The sequence below is a fragment of the Hemitrygon akajei genome, chromosome 6, assembly GCF_048418815.1.
Source record: "Hemitrygon akajei chromosome 6, sHemAka1.3, whole genome shotgun sequence".
Taxonomy (NCBI): Eukaryota; Metazoa; Chordata; class Chondrichthyes; order Myliobatiformes; family Dasyatidae; genus Hemitrygon; species Hemitrygon akajei.
Genome location: NC_133129.1, coordinates 69,912,239 through 69,930,686, shown reverse-complemented (window position 1 = coordinate 69,930,686; position 18,448 = coordinate 69,912,239). Strand labels below are relative to the sequence as shown.

The following is an 18,448-nucleotide window of genomic DNA, read 5'->3' as shown; positions in this document are numbered from 1 at the left end:
GTGGTTACACCCAGAGTGCAGAATTCAGGGAGTAGACAGGTGAACACTGAGAGAGGTAAAGGGAGAAAGAAGACAGTGCAGGGTCCTCCTGTGGCCATCCCCCTCAGCGACAGGTATACCCCTTTGAACACTGCTGAGGGGGATGTCCTATCTGGGCAAGGCAGCAGCAGCCAGACCAATAGCACTGTGGTTGGCTCTGAGCCTCAGAAGGAGAGGGTGAAGTCAGGCAGACCAATAGACATAGGGACATGATAATTACGGGGACAGATACAAGATTCTGCAGCAGTAAAAGAGACACCAGGATAGTGTGTTGCCTCCTGGGTGCTGAGGTCTAGGTTGTCCTGAGTGGTTGCAGAAGAGGGTGGTGAGCAGCTAGAGGTCATGGGACATGTTGGTACCAATGACACAGGCAAGAGAGAGATAAAGGTCCTGCACAGCAAGTTTAGGGAGTTAGGAAGGAGGTAACCAAGGGGGGCATTCTCCGGATTACTCCCGGTGCTACAAGCTAAAGAAGGTCAGAATAGGAAGATAGTGCAGATGAATGAGTGGCTGAGGAGATGGTGCAGGGGGCAAGGTTTCAAGTTCTTGGATCATTGGAACCTTTTTTAGGGAAGGGGTGATCTGCTCAAGTGGGACAGGTTGCACCTGAACTGCAGGGGAACCAATATCCTGGGAGTGAGGTTCACTAATCCTATTGGGAGGGCTCAAATTGGATTTCCAGGGAAGTGAAAAGCCAGAGGATGGGGCAGTTGACGCACAAGTAGAGACAGCCTGAAGGGAGTTTATGAGGAAGGATAGGCAGATGATAGAGCAAAGATGCACTCAGCCTGATGGCTTGAGATGTGTCTATTTTAATGCAAGGAGTATCATAAATAAGGTGGATGAACTTAGAGCGTGGATCAATACATAGAACTATGACATTGTGGACATTGACATACATTACATATATGACTCTATATGACATTGACTGTTCTATTTATTATAAGTTATTAATTACTTTGATTGAACATGGCACATTTAGATGGAAACGTAACAGAAAGATTTTTACTCCTCTTGTATATGAAGGATGTAAGAAATAAAGTCAATTCACTTCAATTACAGAGACTTGGATGCCTCAGTGGCAGGAATGGCTGCTGAGTGTGCCAGATATGTTCCACTGAGACAGGGAAAGGATGGTAGGGTAAAAGAACCATGGTGTACAAAGGATATAGAAAATCTAGTTAAGAAAAGCTTACGAAAGATTCATGAAATGAGGTACTGTTAGAGCTCTAGAAAGCTAGGAAGCTCAAGAATGAAATTAGGAGAGTTAGAAGGAGCCAAGAGAAGGCTTTGGTAAGCAGGACTAAGGAAAACCCCAAGGCATTCTACAAGTATGTGAAGAGCAAGAGCATGAATCATATGAGAATAGGACCAATCAGATGCAACAGTGGAAACATGTGCACAGAGCCAGAGGAGGCAGCAAAGGTACTTGATGACTACTTTGCTTCAATATCCACCAGTGAATGGGACCTTAGCAATTGTGGGGATGACTTACAACTGACTGAAACACTGGACTGCAGGTATTAAGTTAGATAAGTTGTCAGGACTGGACAAGATATACCCCAGGTTACCATGGGGAGCGAGGGAGGAGATTGCTGAGCTTCGGACGATGACCTTTGCATCATCAATAGGGACAGGAGAAATACTAGAGGATTGAAAGGTTGCAAATGTTGTTCCCTTGTTCAAGAAAGGGAGTAGAGATAACCCAGGAAATGATACACCAGTGAGTCTTACATCAGTGGTGGGCAAGTTGTTGGAGACAATCCTGAGAGGCAGGATTTATGAGCATTTGGAGAGACATAATCTGATTAGAGCTAGTCAGCATGGCTTTGTCAAGGGCAGGTTGTGCCTTACAAGCCTGAATGAATTATGTAGGATGTAACAAAACACATTAATGAAGGTAGAGCAGTGGATCTAGTGTATATGGATTTCAGTAAGGCACTTGATATGTTTCCCCACGCAAGGCTCATTCAGAAAGTAATGAGGTATGGGATCCAAGGAGACCTTGCTTTGTGGATCCAGACTGGCATGCCCACAGAAAGCAAAGGGTGGTTGTAAATGGTTCGTATTCTGTATGGAGGTCAGTGACCAGTGGTGTTCTGCAGAAATCTGTTCTGGGACTCCTCCTCTTTGTAATTTTTATAAATGACCTGGATGAGGAAGTAGAAAGGTGGGTTAGCAAGTTTGCTAATGACACCAAAGTTGGGGGTGTTGTAGATAGTCTGGAGAATTGTCAAGGTTACAGTGGAACATCAATAGGATGCAGAACTGGGCTGAGAAATGGCAGACGGAGTTCAACCCAGATAAGTGTGAAGTGGTTCATTTTAGTAGTTCAAATTTGAAATCAGAACATAATATTAATGGTGTAACGCACTGTAATGACTTCTCTGTAATGTTTCACTGCTAAGGCTAATGAAATGGCTTTTCTGTAATGTTCACTGCTGAGGTAACGGTTTCTCTGTAGTAGCAATGTTTGGGTTATGGCTGGAGATAACAGGACTGTGGTATGCATGTTAGTCATTCAGGATTTTGTTGCTCTGTCTTGTGAATCTGGAAGGAGATTTTTTGCGGGCTTTTGCCGGGGAGAGATGAGGAAAGAACACACAAATGGAGAGAGTTGGTCTACCACCGGACGGGGTGGACTCAGAGCGAAGGTCTGAAGGGCAGCGATAATTGGAGGAGGTTGATGGTGAACGATCGATTATCAGTGAACTCCAACTTTGCGCAACAAACTGTTTAATAAGATTGGGCCCATTATTTCTTTTCTTTTTTTCGTTTCTTCACTAACCGTATAGTCAAAGTAAGAATTATAAAGTTTAATCGTTTAATCGCAGATTGTGTACTGTTTGTTATTTTGTGGTACTGATTTGTAACAGGGGACACATCGCGCAGCTTCCACCCAAACGAGATTTCTTAAGTTTGGCCAGGCCAGGGATTATCAACCCCTATATTAAGCCGCTAGCCGAAGCAAGAGTTACAATGGTAAGACTCTTGGCAGTACAGAGGAGAACTGAGATCATGGAGTCTGTGTCCATAGGACACTCAAAGCTGTTGCACAGGTTGACAGTGTTGTTAAGAAGGTGTATGGTGTGATGGCCTTCATCAACCATGGGATTGAGTTCAAGAGCCTTAAGGTAATGTTACAGCTATATAAGATCTTAATTAGACCCCACTTCGAGTACTGTGTTCAGTTCTGGTCACCTCACTAAAAGAAGGATGTGGCTACTATATAGAGAGAGAGTACAGAAGAGATTTACAAGGGTGTTGTCTGGATTGGAGAGAATGCCATATGAGAATAGGTTGAGTGAACTTGGCTTTTTCCCCTTGGAGCGACGGGGGATGAGAGGTGACCTGATAGAGATGTATAAGATGATAATAAGAGGTATTGATTGTGTGGATAACTAGAGGCTTTTTCCCCAGGGCCAAAATGGCTAACACAAGGGGGCATAGTTTTAAGGTGCTTGGAAGTAGGTACAAGGGGGATGTCAGAGAGTTTTTCCACACAGAGAGTGGTGGGTGTGTGGAATGCACTGCCAGATATGGTGGTAGAGGTAGATACAATAGGGTCTTTTAAGAGACTCTTAGATAGGTACATGGAGCTTAAAAATTAGAGGGTTCTGCAGTAATGAGATTCTAGGCAGTTTCTAGGGCAGGTTACATGGTCGGTACAACATTGTGGGCCAAGGGCCTGTAATGTGCTGTAAATTCCTATGTTCTATAACATTATACTTGTTCATTTATTTATTGAGAAAAATTATCAGGTTTCTGACAGAGCCTGCTCTTCTCAAGAAAGATTTGTTTATGTGCACTATATCTCAGTCAGAACAACTTTCAGAGGACTTTAGAAGAATTGGAGAGATACATGAAGCCAGAAAAGGCCACAAAAGCATTTCTAAAGACCTGAGTGTTCATCAGTCCACAGGAAGAGAAATTGTCTGCAAGTGGAAGAAACTCAGTACTGTTGCTACTCTCCCTAGGAGTGGGCGTCTTGCAAAGATCACACCAAGAGCACAGTGTGCAATGCTGAAGGAGGTGAAGAAGAACCAAAGGATAGCAGCAAAAGACCTGCAGAACTCTAGATCTTGCTAAAGTCTCTGTTTACGTGTCCACGATAAGAAAAATACCGAACAAGAATAGTGTTCATGGAGGAAACCACTGCTCTCCAAAAAATAAAATTGCTGCATGTCTTAAATTTGCAGAAGACCACCTGGATGTTCTACAATGCTTCTGGGATAATGTTCTGTGGACAGGTGAGACAAAAGTTGAACTTTTTGGCAGAAATGCACACTGCTATGTTGGAAGAAAAAGGGCACTGCACACCAATACCTTATCCCAACTTTGAAGCATGGTAGAAGGAGCATCGTGGTTTGGGGCTGCTTTGCTGCCTCAAGGCCTGGACATCTGCAGTGAATTCAAAATTGTATCGAGACATTTTACAGGAGAATGTATGGGTAGTAGTCCGTCACCTAAAGCTTAATAGAAGTTGGATAACGCAACAAGACAATGATCTGAAAGACAAGAGTAAATCAACAACAGAATGGTTTAAAAGGAAGAAAATTCATGTTATGGAATGGCCAACTCAAAGTTCTGACTTTCATCCTATTAAAATGTTGTGGAAGGACCTGAAGCAAGCAGTTCATGCAAGGAAGCCCACCAACATACCAAAGCTGAAGCAGCTTTATAAGGAGAATTGACCTAAAATTCCTTCAAGCCGATGTGCAGGACTGATCAGCATTTACCGGAAATGTTTGGTTGAAGTTACTGCTGTACAAGGGGTTCACACCAGTTACTGAAAGCAAAGGTTCACATACTTTTTCCAACAAATACATGTAAAATTGGACTTTTTTTCTCAATAAATAAATGACAGACAGACATACTTTATTGATCCCAAGGGAAATTGGGTTTCGTTACAGTCGCACCAACCAAGAATAGTGTAGAAATATAGCAATATAAAACTATAAATAATTAAATAATAATAGGTAAATTATGCCAAGTGGAAATAAGTCCAGGACCAGCCTGTTGGCTCAGGGTGTCTGACACTCCGAGGGAGGAGTTGTAAAGTTTGATGGCCACAGGCAGGAATGACTTCCTATGACGCTCAGTGTTGCATCTCAGTGGAATGAGTCTCTGGCTGAATGTACTCCTGTGCCTAACCTGTACATTATGGAGTGGATAGGAGACATTGTTCAAGATGGCATGCACCTTGGACAGCATCCTCTTTCAGACACCACCGTCAGAGAGTCCAGTTCCACCCCCACAACATCACTGGCCTTACGAATGAGTTTGTTGATTCTGTTGGTGTCTGCTACCCTCAGCCTGCTGCCCCAGCACACAACAGCAAACATGATAGCACTGGCCACCACAGATCATCCAGCAGATGTAAAGGACCTCAGTCTCCTCAGGAAGTAAACAACTCTGACCCTTCTTGTAGTCAGCCTCAGTGTTCTTTGACCAGTCCAGTTTATTGTCAATTCGTATCCCCAGGTATTTGTAATCCTCCACCATATCCACACTGACCCCTTGGATGGAAAAAGGGGTCACCGGTGCCTTAGCCCTCCTCAGGTCCACCACCAGCTCCTTAGTCTTTTTCACATTAAGCTGCAAATGATTCTGCTCACACCATGTGACAAAGTTTCCCACCGTAGCCCTGTACTCAGCCTCATCTCCCTTGAAGAAGTATAATGTTTTTGTGTTATTTATTTAATTGGGTTCCCTTTAGGAATTACATGAAGATCTGATCACATTTTAAGTGATACTTATGCAGAAATAGAGAAAATTTCACAGGGTTCACAAACTACCTAGCACCACTATATAAAATATGTGAAAAGAGTATAAACCAAGTTACAACAGAGAATTGGTGTGTGTTCTCCCTTCCTGAAGTCCCCAATCAATTACTTGGTCTTGCTGACATTGAATAAGAGGTTATTGTTGCGACACTACTCAACCAGCCAATCTCACTCCTGTACACCACCATATTGCCACTTGAGATTCTGCTGACAACAGTGGCGAATTTGTAGTTGGAATTTGAGCTGTGTCTAGCCACACAGTCATGAGAGTAGAGCTGTAGGCTGAGCACACATCCTTGAGATGTGCTTGTGCTAATTGTCAGCAAAGAAGAGATGTTATTTCTGATATGCACTAAGTTTGGTCTCTTGATAAGGAAGTTCAGGATCCAGTTGTAGATGGAGGCTCAGAGACTCGGGTTTTGAAGCTTGTTGATTAGTACTGAGGAAAGATGGTATTGAATGCCAAGATGTTCTCAATAAAAAGCAGACTGACATATGCTTTGCTGTTTTCTAGGTGCTCCTAGGTGGAGAGTTGGTGAGATTACATCCTGTTGTTATGGCAGACAAACTGCAAAGGCTCCAGGTCCTTGCTTGGGCAGGAGTTAATTCTAGCCATGACCAGCCTCTTAAATTGCTTCATTACCGTTGATGTGAGTACTACCAGGCAATTGTCATTGAGGCAGTTCACCCTCAATCATACTGGTACTCTTCTTGGGCACCAGTACAACTGATGCGCTTTTGAAGAGCATCAGTGGAGGATTACAAATACCTGGGGATACGAATTGACAATAAACTGGACTGGTCAAAGAACACTGAGGCTGTCTACAAGAAGGGTCAGAGCCGTCTCTACTTCCTGAGGAGACTGAGGTCCTTTAACATCTGCTGGACGATGCTGAGGATGTTCTACGAGGCTGTGGTGGCCAGTGCTATCATGTTTGCTGTTGTGTGCTGGGGCAGCAGGCTGAGGGTAGCAGACACCAACAGAATCAACAAACTCATTCGTAAGGCCAGTGATGTTGTGGGGGTGGAACTGGACTCTCTGACGGTGGTGTCTGAAAAGAGGATGCTGTCCAAGTTGCATGCCATCTTGGACACTATCTCCCATCCATTCCATAATGTACTGGTTAGGCACAGGAGTACATTCAGCCAGAGACTCATTCCACTGAGATGCAACACTGAGCGTCATAGGAAGTCATTCCTGCCTGTGGCCATCAAACTTTACAACTCCTCCCTCGGAGTGTCAGACACCCTGAGCCAATAGGCTGGTCCTGGACTTATTTCCACTTGGAATAATTTACTTATTATTATTAAATTATTTATGGTTTTATATTGCTATATTTCTACACTATTCTTGGTTGGTGTGACTGTAACAAAACCCAATTTCCCTGGGATCAATAAAGTATGTCCGTCTGTCTGTCTGAAATAGGTAGGAATGTCCTTGAATACACCAGCCAAATGGGCAGCACAGATTTTTAGCACCAGCTATATCAACGGAACGTGACACCTTATGAGGATTCACCTTCTTGAAAGATATTCTGACTTTAGCCTCTGAGATAAAAATCACTGGGTCACTGTGGGAATTCACATAGGCAGTGTAATTCTCCCTTCCAAAGTGTGCATAAAAGGAGGTACAGATTTGGAGCCTCTGGCTCTGCAGTCAAGACTAAAGAAAAGGTATGAGAATTCACATGATCAAATGGCCTGCTTGTAATGACTAACCAATGAAGAAAATGGCTCAATAAACAACATACCAGTATTTATCTAGTGCCCATGAACTTCACCCCACTGAGATATAAATACATTGATACAAAATATCTGTGCTATACTCTTGAGACGTCAGGAGATGCTTGTTGATTCTACTAGGTTAAGAAATAGATCTGCTAAAAAATGCTAGGTAAGATTTAGACAGAAGAGAGCTGCAGCTCTATTGCTTGGACAAGTGGAAGGGGACTTCATTTGCCTCAGAACAGCAGGAACCAAGATCTGAATTGGTTCTCTGGTCGGTGACGTGCAACAAACACATAAGCAGTATTTCATAAAGTAGCAGATATCATCCTTTTCATGGCTTTGGTAGAGAAAGCAATTTTTGGTTCAAAATTAAAGATTAATAAGTTCAGTATTCATTTGATGGGACAGATTTTTAACCTGAACAAAATAAGGAATAATAATAAAAAGAAATAAAGTAAACTATTTCTATTCATAACCGTCATTTATGCGCAATTTTCATTTTAAATAAATGATTTATCTCCAAACCTTGGCCCAAATTCAGACAAGTACCTTTATTTCAAAACTCTCATTTTCATTTACAAACTCTTCCAATGCCCTGTTACTTTGTTTCTGATTTTCAACATCCCCTCCATGTACAGGACCACAATCCCTTATCCAAAATCCTTGGGGCCAGTTGCATTTAGGAATTCAGAATTTTTCGGATTTCAGAAAATTGATAATTATATTGATAATTAAACTGTCTCAGTGCGGGTGGACCTTAGGACCCAGGAGAGCCCCAGACCTATGCACATCCTCCCGTATACTTTAAATCATCTCTAGATTACTTATAATACCTTAATACAATGTAAATGCTATGTAATTAGTTGTTATACTGTATAATTTAGGGAATAATGACAAGAAAAATGTCTGTACATGTTCAAACAACAAGTGCTGGAGAAAGAACTTCCGGGTTTTCCTGATCCGCGCTCTTTTAAAATAGTATTACAATTTATTTATTGAGTAATATACTGATAAATGAAATAGTGGGATAATTATAGACCATAAATAGATCATAGACCTCTCTCTCTCTCACCTAGATGGGGTCAGTTGTGCTGTGAGGATTACATTCCTTGACTTCTCTAGTGCCTTTAACACCATCCAGCCCAAGATCTTAAGGCACAAGCTAACGGAGATGGGAGTAGACTCTCACATGGTGGATTGGATAGTGGACTACTTGACAGATAGACCTCAGTATGTGCGGTTGGGAGACTGTAGGTCTGACACGGTGGTCAGCAGCACAGGAGCGCCGGAGGGAACCGTACTCTCTCCGGTCCTGTTCACCCTGTACACATCAGACTTCCAATATAACTCGGAGTCCTGCCATGTGCAGAAGTTCGCTGATGACACGGCCATAGTGGGGTGTGTCAGGAATGGACAGGAGGAGGAGTATAGGAAACTGATACAGGACTTTGTGATATGGTGCAACTCAAACTACCTGCGTCTCAATATCACCAAGACCAAGGAGATGGTGGTGGACTTTAGGAGACCTAGGCCTCATATGGAGCCAGTGATCATTAATGGAGAATGTGTGGAGCAGGTTAAGACCTACAAGTATCTGGGAGTACAGTTAGACGAGAAGCTAGACTGGACTGCCAACACAGATGCCTTGTGCAGGAAGGCACAGAGTCGACTGTACTTCCTTAGAAGGTTGGCGTCATTCAATGAATGTAGTGAGATGCTGAAGATGTTCTATAGGTCAGTTGTGGAGAGCGCCCTCTTCTTTGTGGTGGCGTGTTGGGGAGGAAGCATTAAGAAGAGGGACGCCTCACGTCTTAATAAGCTGGTAAGGAAGGCGGGCTCTGTCGTGGGCAAAGTACTGGAGAGTTTAACATCGGTAGCTGAGCGAAGGGCGCTGAGTAGGCTACGGTCAATTATGGAAAACTCTGAACATCCTCTACATAGCACCATCCAGAGACAGAGAAGCAGTTTCAGCGACAGGTTACTATCGATGCAATGCTCCTCAGACAGGATGAAGAGGTCAATACTCCCCAATGCCATTAGGCTTTACAATTCAACCGCCAGGACTTAAGAACTTTTTAAAAGCTATCATTAATGCTTTTTGAGATAGTGATTTAGATGCATATCATATTTTTTTTACTGAGTTAAGTATTGTATGTAATTAGTTTTGCTACAACAAGTGTATGGGACATTGGAAAAAAGTTGAATTTCCCCATGGGGATGAATAAAGTATCTATCTATCTATCTAAATACACTAGTATAGTGGTCGCTAACCCGTCGATCTTTGAGACTTTCCCAGTAGATCCCGAAAAAAATGAAAAATACACAAATACTGCTGAGAGATTGTTTCCGGGTTGCGGGGTTTTGGTTCCGTTCTTTCTGCCCAGTGCGCATGCGTGTAGCTCCTCCACACTACACAGTGTACTTCAGTGGTCCCCAACCACCGGGCCGCAAGCAAACGATATGAGTCAGCTGCACCTTTCCTCATTCCCTGTCACTCCCACTGTTGAACTTGAATGCACGCGAGGTCATCAGTCGCCTAAACGCAGTGATACCCTTGCACCTGGGATCACTGGTTGGTCTCGGGAGGCTGGCGGGAAGCGCCGTTGCTATTGGCCCGTAGCGCGGACAGATGGGCGCCGCCTCTGAACCTGCTTAGCACACCAAATGTTCGCAGGGAACCCAGTGCTAAAATATTCGCAGACAACCTGATTCGGGCTCAGGGTTTCGTAAGTAGCAGAGCAGCTACTCCACTGCGATCTACTGAAAAAAACTTTTGTCGGCCGAAAGATCCTACAAGGGGGGCAGGCGGGCACCCTGTTGCACTCCTTGCTCAGTCACCCGCTCTCCGGACTGCAATCGCCGCGGCCCTGCCACGGGAACAGCCGCACCTAGCCAAGGCGTCTAGCGGGCTGGTAGGCTGTCTAATGAGGCAATGAAGCCCTCAAAACTGCTTCGGCACCTTGACTTTGAGCACCCTGCACTTAAAGACAAACCCACTGAGTTTTTCCAGCGGAAAAAAACGTGAGCAAGTGGGACAGCAGCCGAGAGCCACGAAAACTAAATTGCGGAATAGTCTGACATAAGGAACCTGCTTCGAGTATCGCTGTATTCCGGTCGTGTTTAACACCACCCCACCCCCATCGGCCAGTCCGCAAGAATATTGTCAATATTAAACCGGTCCACGGTGCAAAAACGGGTGGTGACCCCTGGTGTACATACATTATTTCTACTTCCAGGTTGCAGGGTTTTACTTCCGGTCTTTACTGCCCCGGTTGATTTGCGCATGCGTGTAACTAATCAATTTGGAGTTGATCTTGCCTTTCACTAAGGCCGAGGTAGGGGATCTTGGGCTTAAAAAGGTTGGTGACCACTACACCAGTACATTTTATTTCCGACAAAAACATTCAATAAAGCATAAGAATATACAGCTTCAAATGAACCAAATCAACACATGGTAAATGATTTATTGGAATAAATGCAGAACGTAGACACTCTAGGACAAAACAGGTTCAAACTAAGCTATATACGCACAGGTACCTCTAGTTAAGTTGCATTACATCTGGCAAACAAAGCTAAATACTCTACAGGTACATGATGGGCCAGGAACAGGATTCTCAAGTTATGAAGCAGCACTATGACAGACGGCATTTTTAAAGACTTCCTCAAGTGTCATCTGTCTCATTAACAAAGGTTTATGTCTAAGCAATCTCTCTTTAACTGAGTAAACTGCCATAATCTCTTGCTCACCGATAAATGTATGTTGTTCAAGACCAGCAATTAACTGATCACACATTTTCACCATATTGTCTATGAGGATTTTTTCACCGGTGTTCACTATGTCATCATCATCACTATTATCTTCATGCTTATCTGCATTTAACACCATTGCAGCAATGTTCAGTTCTTCATGGTGTATTCCAGCTGGTTTCATAATCAACATGCCATTCAGTGGCATATGTTCACTCCTTTGTTGTCTAATCCACTCAATCAACACGTGGTCAAGAGCTTCATTTTTTGCCCTATGCAGTGTTTTCCTATTTTTCATTAGTTTATGGTCATCACTGTCACTATAAAACTTCAGTAACTGGTCTTTCTGTTTCTTTAAATCACATACAGTGGTAGTTCTGACACCATATTCTTCAGGATCAAGCTTCTGCAATAACTCCACTTTCTGCATTATTGATAATGATAGATGCTTCCTTTTCTTTTTCGTCATTGTTACCCATAGGGGTATCTGCAGCTCTTTTTGACATTTTCACAGTGAAATTAAACACAAAGTCAACAGTGAACACGAGCAGCAAATGCACGTGTAACCGGTACGAGCGCTGAGCCACAACCGACATCTGGCCGTCTCTGCTAGTGCTGCCAACTCACACCTGAGTGACGTCAGCTGTTGACGCGCCAAACAAACCTTGTTACGACACGCTCCATGAAAAAAATTTGGTTTTCGGAGCTTCTCGGATTTCAGAATTTCGGATAAGGGATTGTGGACCTGTACTATATCTTAACATCCCTAGAGTCATCTAGTTCTGGCCTCTTGATTTTAACTTAACTGTTGTACCTCCTCATTATTTCTTAATCTGACATCTGTGACCAAATACGAGCACATGAAGCAGCATATTACTGTGTTAAAGACACTATAAACTGGGTCAGCATGGCAGTGTAGCGGTTAGTGTGAAGCTTTGCATGCCAGGGACCTGGGTTTATTTCCCACTGCTGTCTGATAGAAGTTTCTATGTTCTCCCTGTGACCGTGAGGGTTTCCTGCAGGTGCTCCAGTTTCCTCCCACGTTCCAAATACATACGGGTTAGTGGGTTAATTGGCCACAGAGGTGTAATTGGGCAGATGGGCTTATTGGGCTGGAGGACCTATTACTGTGCTGCATCTCTAAATAAAACAAAATAAAATTCTAATTCATTAATACCAAATATCTGATAATATTTAGCAAGCAAATTTGACACATTAATTTTTAAAAACCTTGGTGGATAGAATTCTCAGCTCTTCCCTCTACCTTATGCATTTGGTTCCGTTCAGTGTCTCTGCAATTCAATGCAGATACATTTAAACCTTTTTCCTTCATGCTTTCTTCTGAATCGTAGTGCCCAGAATTGGCCACAGCAGTAAGGTCTCACTGATGAGATATACAGTTCCAGCATGATTTGTTAGCTTTTATGTTATATTTTTCCCTAGACTAACCTAAGTAACAAATACTCACTTTCTGCTGCTGCTGTATATATCGTGCCTGGTAATTTGGGGTGCGCTTCTGCAGTTTTAGCGGCAATCACAATATTGGCACCATCTTTAGCTGCTTTCAAAGCAATTGCTTTCCCAATACCACGACTGGCGCCGGTAATGAAAAGTGTGCGACCTGCAAGTTTCCTGGGGGTAATAAAAAGAAGAAATTCATTAGAGATTGTCCGTGCATTTTGAAATAGAAATATTTTTTTATTGAAGTTGAAGTAAAGATTAAATGAGTAGGAATGGACTTTTATTTGAGCACTGTGTTACTGCATTTTAGAATGTGGCTGAGTTGAAAGCAGCCCAATGCATCTGTTAGCAGACAACTGATGCCTTGCATGGAAGTCTAGTGTATTTTACATGCCTAGCAGAAGGAACTCAGAAAACAGGAGTGTGATAATTGTTTGTTTCTGTTTAGCAAGACAATTCAAGCAGAGAGAGGAGTTTTGAAGTCTTGTCCAAAAAGAGGTTTAGAAATACATCTTATGTCAATTGCGCTATGCAAAAATTTTTGGACATTCAGAAATCTCTCCTTGCTCCAGTAAAATTTAATCTACACAGAACAATCTCCATTTTTGAAAGTACATCTGTCAGACATCAGGAATGAAGGAAGTTATGCCACTTTTCTGGAATTTTCACAAGAACGGGGCAACTTGGCACATTCTCAGAAATGAACTGCAAACTTGGAATAAAAGTGCCCTAATTATGTCTTTTCAATTAAGCTCAGCACCAATACTTTTGGCAACTCAGTTTACAGAAACATACTTGAAATTCCTTTAGACTCACGTCATTTGCTTCAACGCTCTGACTGGTCAAATTATTTTCCAATTATCCTGAGTGTGATATTGTATCTAAACTTGCAAATTATTTTTACTTTCTACAACACAGGTCTTCCTCGGCTTATGGCATTCCTGAAAATACAAACAGTTCACAACCAAGAATGCAGCTGCCTTGTAATATATTTAAATAAAAACGAAGGCCAACCAAGGGCAATGTGGAGTTAAATCCAGACATTTAACTCAGCCATTCAGATACTGCTGCGAACCAAATTCCCACACACAGCAGCAGAAGCATACAGCCACTAGAAAATCTATCCTGTCAATCTCATTTGTACATAAGGGTTGAAAATAACTTGAACATTGCTAACTGGGGTGGTTGGACCCTACACAAATCCCTAGCTAATCTTAACCAAATAAATCCATCCAGGAATTACACAGAAAGGACAGCAGAGAAATGAATATTCAGATCAAAAGGCCTATGCGCCACGTGAACCTCAACCTGACTCCTACTTACACAAAGTTTAGCACAACTTTCAAAGCCTTTTAATTGTAGCTTTTATTCCCAAAGCTTGGCCTCAAATGTACTTTCATCATAGCACCTCGGGACATATTCAAATTCAGGTCTCAGAAACAAATGTACATGCACTAAAAAATTAGCCATATGCAACAGTACCTCCAGTGACTTTATACAGGACATTACTCAGCTTTCTAACTGCAGTGTTACAATTAAATAAACTCATTCTCTTCCCTATTTTCAACAAGAAAATTGAATGTCTTCTTTTCCATCATAAAGCAAGTTCCATTACTTTTACCTTTCTTGACAACTTAGGTATGGTGGTGCATGGTAGACAGACAATGAATTACAAACAGAGCTCCCATTGAAAACACTATACTCTACAGTTCCAGCAGAAGTTTCTCATATCTCAATGACATTCCCAGAAGTTGGTACAGTACTTCACAGTCACAGAAGTGACCACATTACAACTATTTAAACTGACCCAATGCCAGACACAGTTAACAGGAGTTAGGAACCTCAATCCAACAGTTTGATAACAGAGAGCAAGGCTTTGGGAGATTAAATAGCCCGGATTGTGGGAGGGATTGGGATAATGTTCAATATACAAAGGGCATTAAAGAAATTATAAAGAAAAACAACTTGCAATTTATCTGAAAGAATGTGCTGATTCAATCGCCACACCAAGACCTACTCTAAGCTGCAGAAACCACAAGCGCATTCAGACCTTTTCTTGCTTTTTAATTTTGACTGCTTCATGATCTTAACTGTTTATATTTAATGTTGCATCACCAGCAAACTGCATTTTGTAGCATTTTGAACATTATAAAATATGCAAATCAGCAATGCCAATGCTGTAACCAGGCAATGATATGCCCCACTGTATCAGGCTCAACAGGCCAAACAGTCTTGTGAAAATACGAACGATATATGAAATTATCTTTGGAAGAAAACATAAAATATCTGATAATTATGTATTCCTGAAATCTTACTTTTTCTTCTGAAAACACTGCAATATGTGAAATTATGCTCACTGAGTGAGTTGCAGGAAAAGGGGAGGTGGGGGAGTAAAGTTTTTATGGGATTGCTCAGTGCTGTGATAAACCAAATAGGCCAAATGGCCTCACTCTATATCCTCTATATGATCCTTTATATATCACTCTATATAAAATCAAATGTAAAAAATAAATAAATGCAATAAATTCCAGACTACTCAAGAAAATAAACACACACAAAATATTCTTTATAAAGTTGCTAACCAAACCCTCCTCATGGAAGGCAAAATAGTTCTACTCGTCCTTATCAAGAATCTGGACATACTTTCTTCCTGACCATCAATAATCACTGCACCACAACATCTGGCAATTATTCAGGCTCATATACATGTACATGTCTTCAACAAGAGTAAAATCAGGCCAGAGTCTGTAACACAGATGGAAATTCCAAAATTCCAAACGCATTCCAACAGCAACAGCTCTGCAATGAGCTCTTTAAAAATACAATACACTTGAAGCCACCAGCACTGTACCCCACAGTTTTCCTGTCCATTTTTGTTAACCTATTGCTGCCTCTGGATATGAAACTGGGTCTGGGATCCTTTGATGAGCATTGGACCAATAAGCACAATGTTGGCCCATGAACATGGTTTAGCTTTGCAATCAGGCTGGAGGCTCCAGTCCAATGATTTATTTGAGCAACCAGAGTCAATACGGTGGCTGAGCCCAGACACCATTCTCTGGTTCGAGGGTCTGAGCCAAATACTCTGAACAAGATCCAAAAGTCTGGGCTCAACAGCAAGAGGAGGTGCAGGACGTAACAATGAACTCTCAGCTCTGGTCTTCAACTACATGCAGCTATCCTCTCTACACTTTACCAAAATGCCACACAGCTTGAAAATTCTCAGTTCATTACAAACTCCAACTGCTTCTTGTAAAAGTGCTGGGGCTTGCCAGGAGATTCCCAGTCAAAGCTTCACTTCTGATTGGATGAGAAAGTAACCACATCTTTTCAAAGTCATAAGGGAGAGCTGATTTACTTTCTTTTTGGAAGAGAAAGTCCTATACTATAATAGGACTGCTGATAATTCAAAACACAAGACGTTTGTCAAAAGCATTATCAAACAAAATCTGACATGGAGACATATCAAGACATGCTTGGGCAAGTGATTAAAGCCTTGATAAAGGAGGAAACTTTTAATGAGCATCTTACAAGTGAGGGGCAGAAAAATACAGTTCTTTAGGGAGGGAATTTGGGAACTTGGAGCCAGTGCAGATTACAGAGAAAAAGTGGAATTTCAAAATAAGGCTGATAACCTTGAAGATATTTAATGTAATACATGGCCCGCACTAAAATCTATCTTAAGTAAATCTTACTTGGTTGTTCTTTGTACACTGATGCAAAGAACACTGAATGGCAGAGCAGCAGTGTATGTAATTTTCACTAATAATGGTCATCATTCATCAGGACAATTAATAAAACTTCTAACCTCAGCAAAAAGCTATCTTCATTAGCTGAAAAGCAGTTTTAAATGGAACAAAAAATAACCAATTTTGAGGTACTTGTAGAGGTTAAAGTAACTTTTTGCAAAAATATTAAACTAGAAGGTCACCAGATCAAGTACACTACAAAAAAAACTTAACAAATAGCTACAGAGAAGCAAGTTTTGCACATTATAGTAAAATATTCCAACATAAATCACAGCCGTAACTTAACCGATAGCACCCACACCTTTGAAACCCTTTTTGGATTTTACAAAATCTAAGCTAAATCATTTTAGATTTTGACAGATGTTACATTAAAAATTCCACCTCTGATGGCTTTAAAGATGCATCCATATTAAGAATTGAAATTTTGCTGTCCACAACACCTCCTTGAGAAAGTGCAAGGTATCTTCAGGACTTCCTGACAAAAACTTACCCCATGTTCAGCACCACAATCAGGCTGGAAGGGCCTGTTACAAGTTGTATCGTTAAATAAGTAAATTCATTGGTTATTATAGTACACTGCTGTGCAAATAATGCTGTATTAAAAATAAATGCAGGTCTCTCCCTTTTCATGCATTGTAGATAAGAAGCTTTGTTAATAGATTGAGAGCAAAGATGCCATGTTTTGTTGACAAATGCACTATACTGAGAGCTTACAATTTTAAATTTGATCAAAGACAATAAGCTAACTAAAAACATTAATTCAATAGAGTTCTATTTATTGTGCTAATTAAGACATAAAACACATGAACACTCCCTTCATATTCAGGAATTACAAAGTAGGCCAAAGTCCACAACAGTGTATGAAATTCGAGAGTACCTCAGAATGTTAGGAGGTACGGTTAAAATTCTAATAGAATGATAATCTTTTCATCCAACTGCCAATAATTGCAACAGGACTAACATTCCATAACCTTGACCTATAGAGTATCCACCCTCCATGATGAAACACAGCCATTTATCACAGTGACCTCATCTGTCAGCATTACGACACTGTACACTATATTATGTGATGACTATAATACCATTGGACAACCAAAACCCCACCAACCTGGGACAGAAATTATAAGAGTAGTTTGAGATAAATTATATGCATTAGTTCTGATAATTAGATTAATCATTACCTATCATATTGCCTGGTAAGGTAATAGTTTGGAGGATTATTACATGTAACAAACTACTGAATGCGGTATTTTTTGCCCCATTGATTTTTGAATTTATCTAAAAGCCAGTGAGGAACTTTTACCAGCCCTATTTATCTGAAAGATGAACTTCACAGCCATTACATACTTGCTGTGCTTCAGGTAGAAAGATGACAATAGCAACACCAACTACAGGAGAAAGAGGACCATATGCTTCATAGTACGGAGTATTAACTAAGTAATTAGTTAATTATGTTTACTATGGTGTCAATAAACTGTAACAATACATGCAAGTCTGCTATTTTGGATTATTGCGGTTTTGCCTCAAAACAGCCAAAAGAAAGCCTAGACTCTGCACCAGTGCAGTCAGTTGCTGTCTGTTTTCGGCAAATCACAATGAAATGAAATAAGACTGAATTCATGAAGTGAGGGAAAAAAATTAAGAATAAGGTTAAAACTGAAATTTTCCCAACCATCACTATTGTATACTATGTTAGAATAGACTGTTCAAAGACCATTGGCAAATCTAAAAAAGTCAAAGAACTTGCATTTGCATCTGGTCTTTCACAGATCCTAAAAAATATTCAAAATTTTTCACAGCTGTTGAGTTCTTTAAATTTGTGTCATTGATTAATTTTGTTATCGTGATCTGAAATATTTAAGGTTCCACTCAGCAAATGGTAATGAACTGTTTTTAGGAAAAATGTTAACTGAGGAATAATATTGGTCAGAAACATGG

At 41.2% G+C, this 18,448-nt stretch overlaps 1 protein-coding gene across 1 annotated transcript in view; it reads right to left on the bottom strand.

The window, feature by feature from the left end:
• Window positions 1-18,448, bottom strand: part of hsdl2 (hydroxysteroid dehydrogenase like 2) — a 160,835-nt gene that overhangs the window by 133,034 nt on the left and 9,353 nt on the right. The window contains exon 2 of the mRNA XM_073048607.1: window positions 12,769-12,932. Coding sequence (XP_072904708.1) covers window positions 12,769-12,932 — 164 coding nt within the window. The remainder of the gene's footprint in view (window positions 1-12,768; window positions 12,933-18,448) is intronic.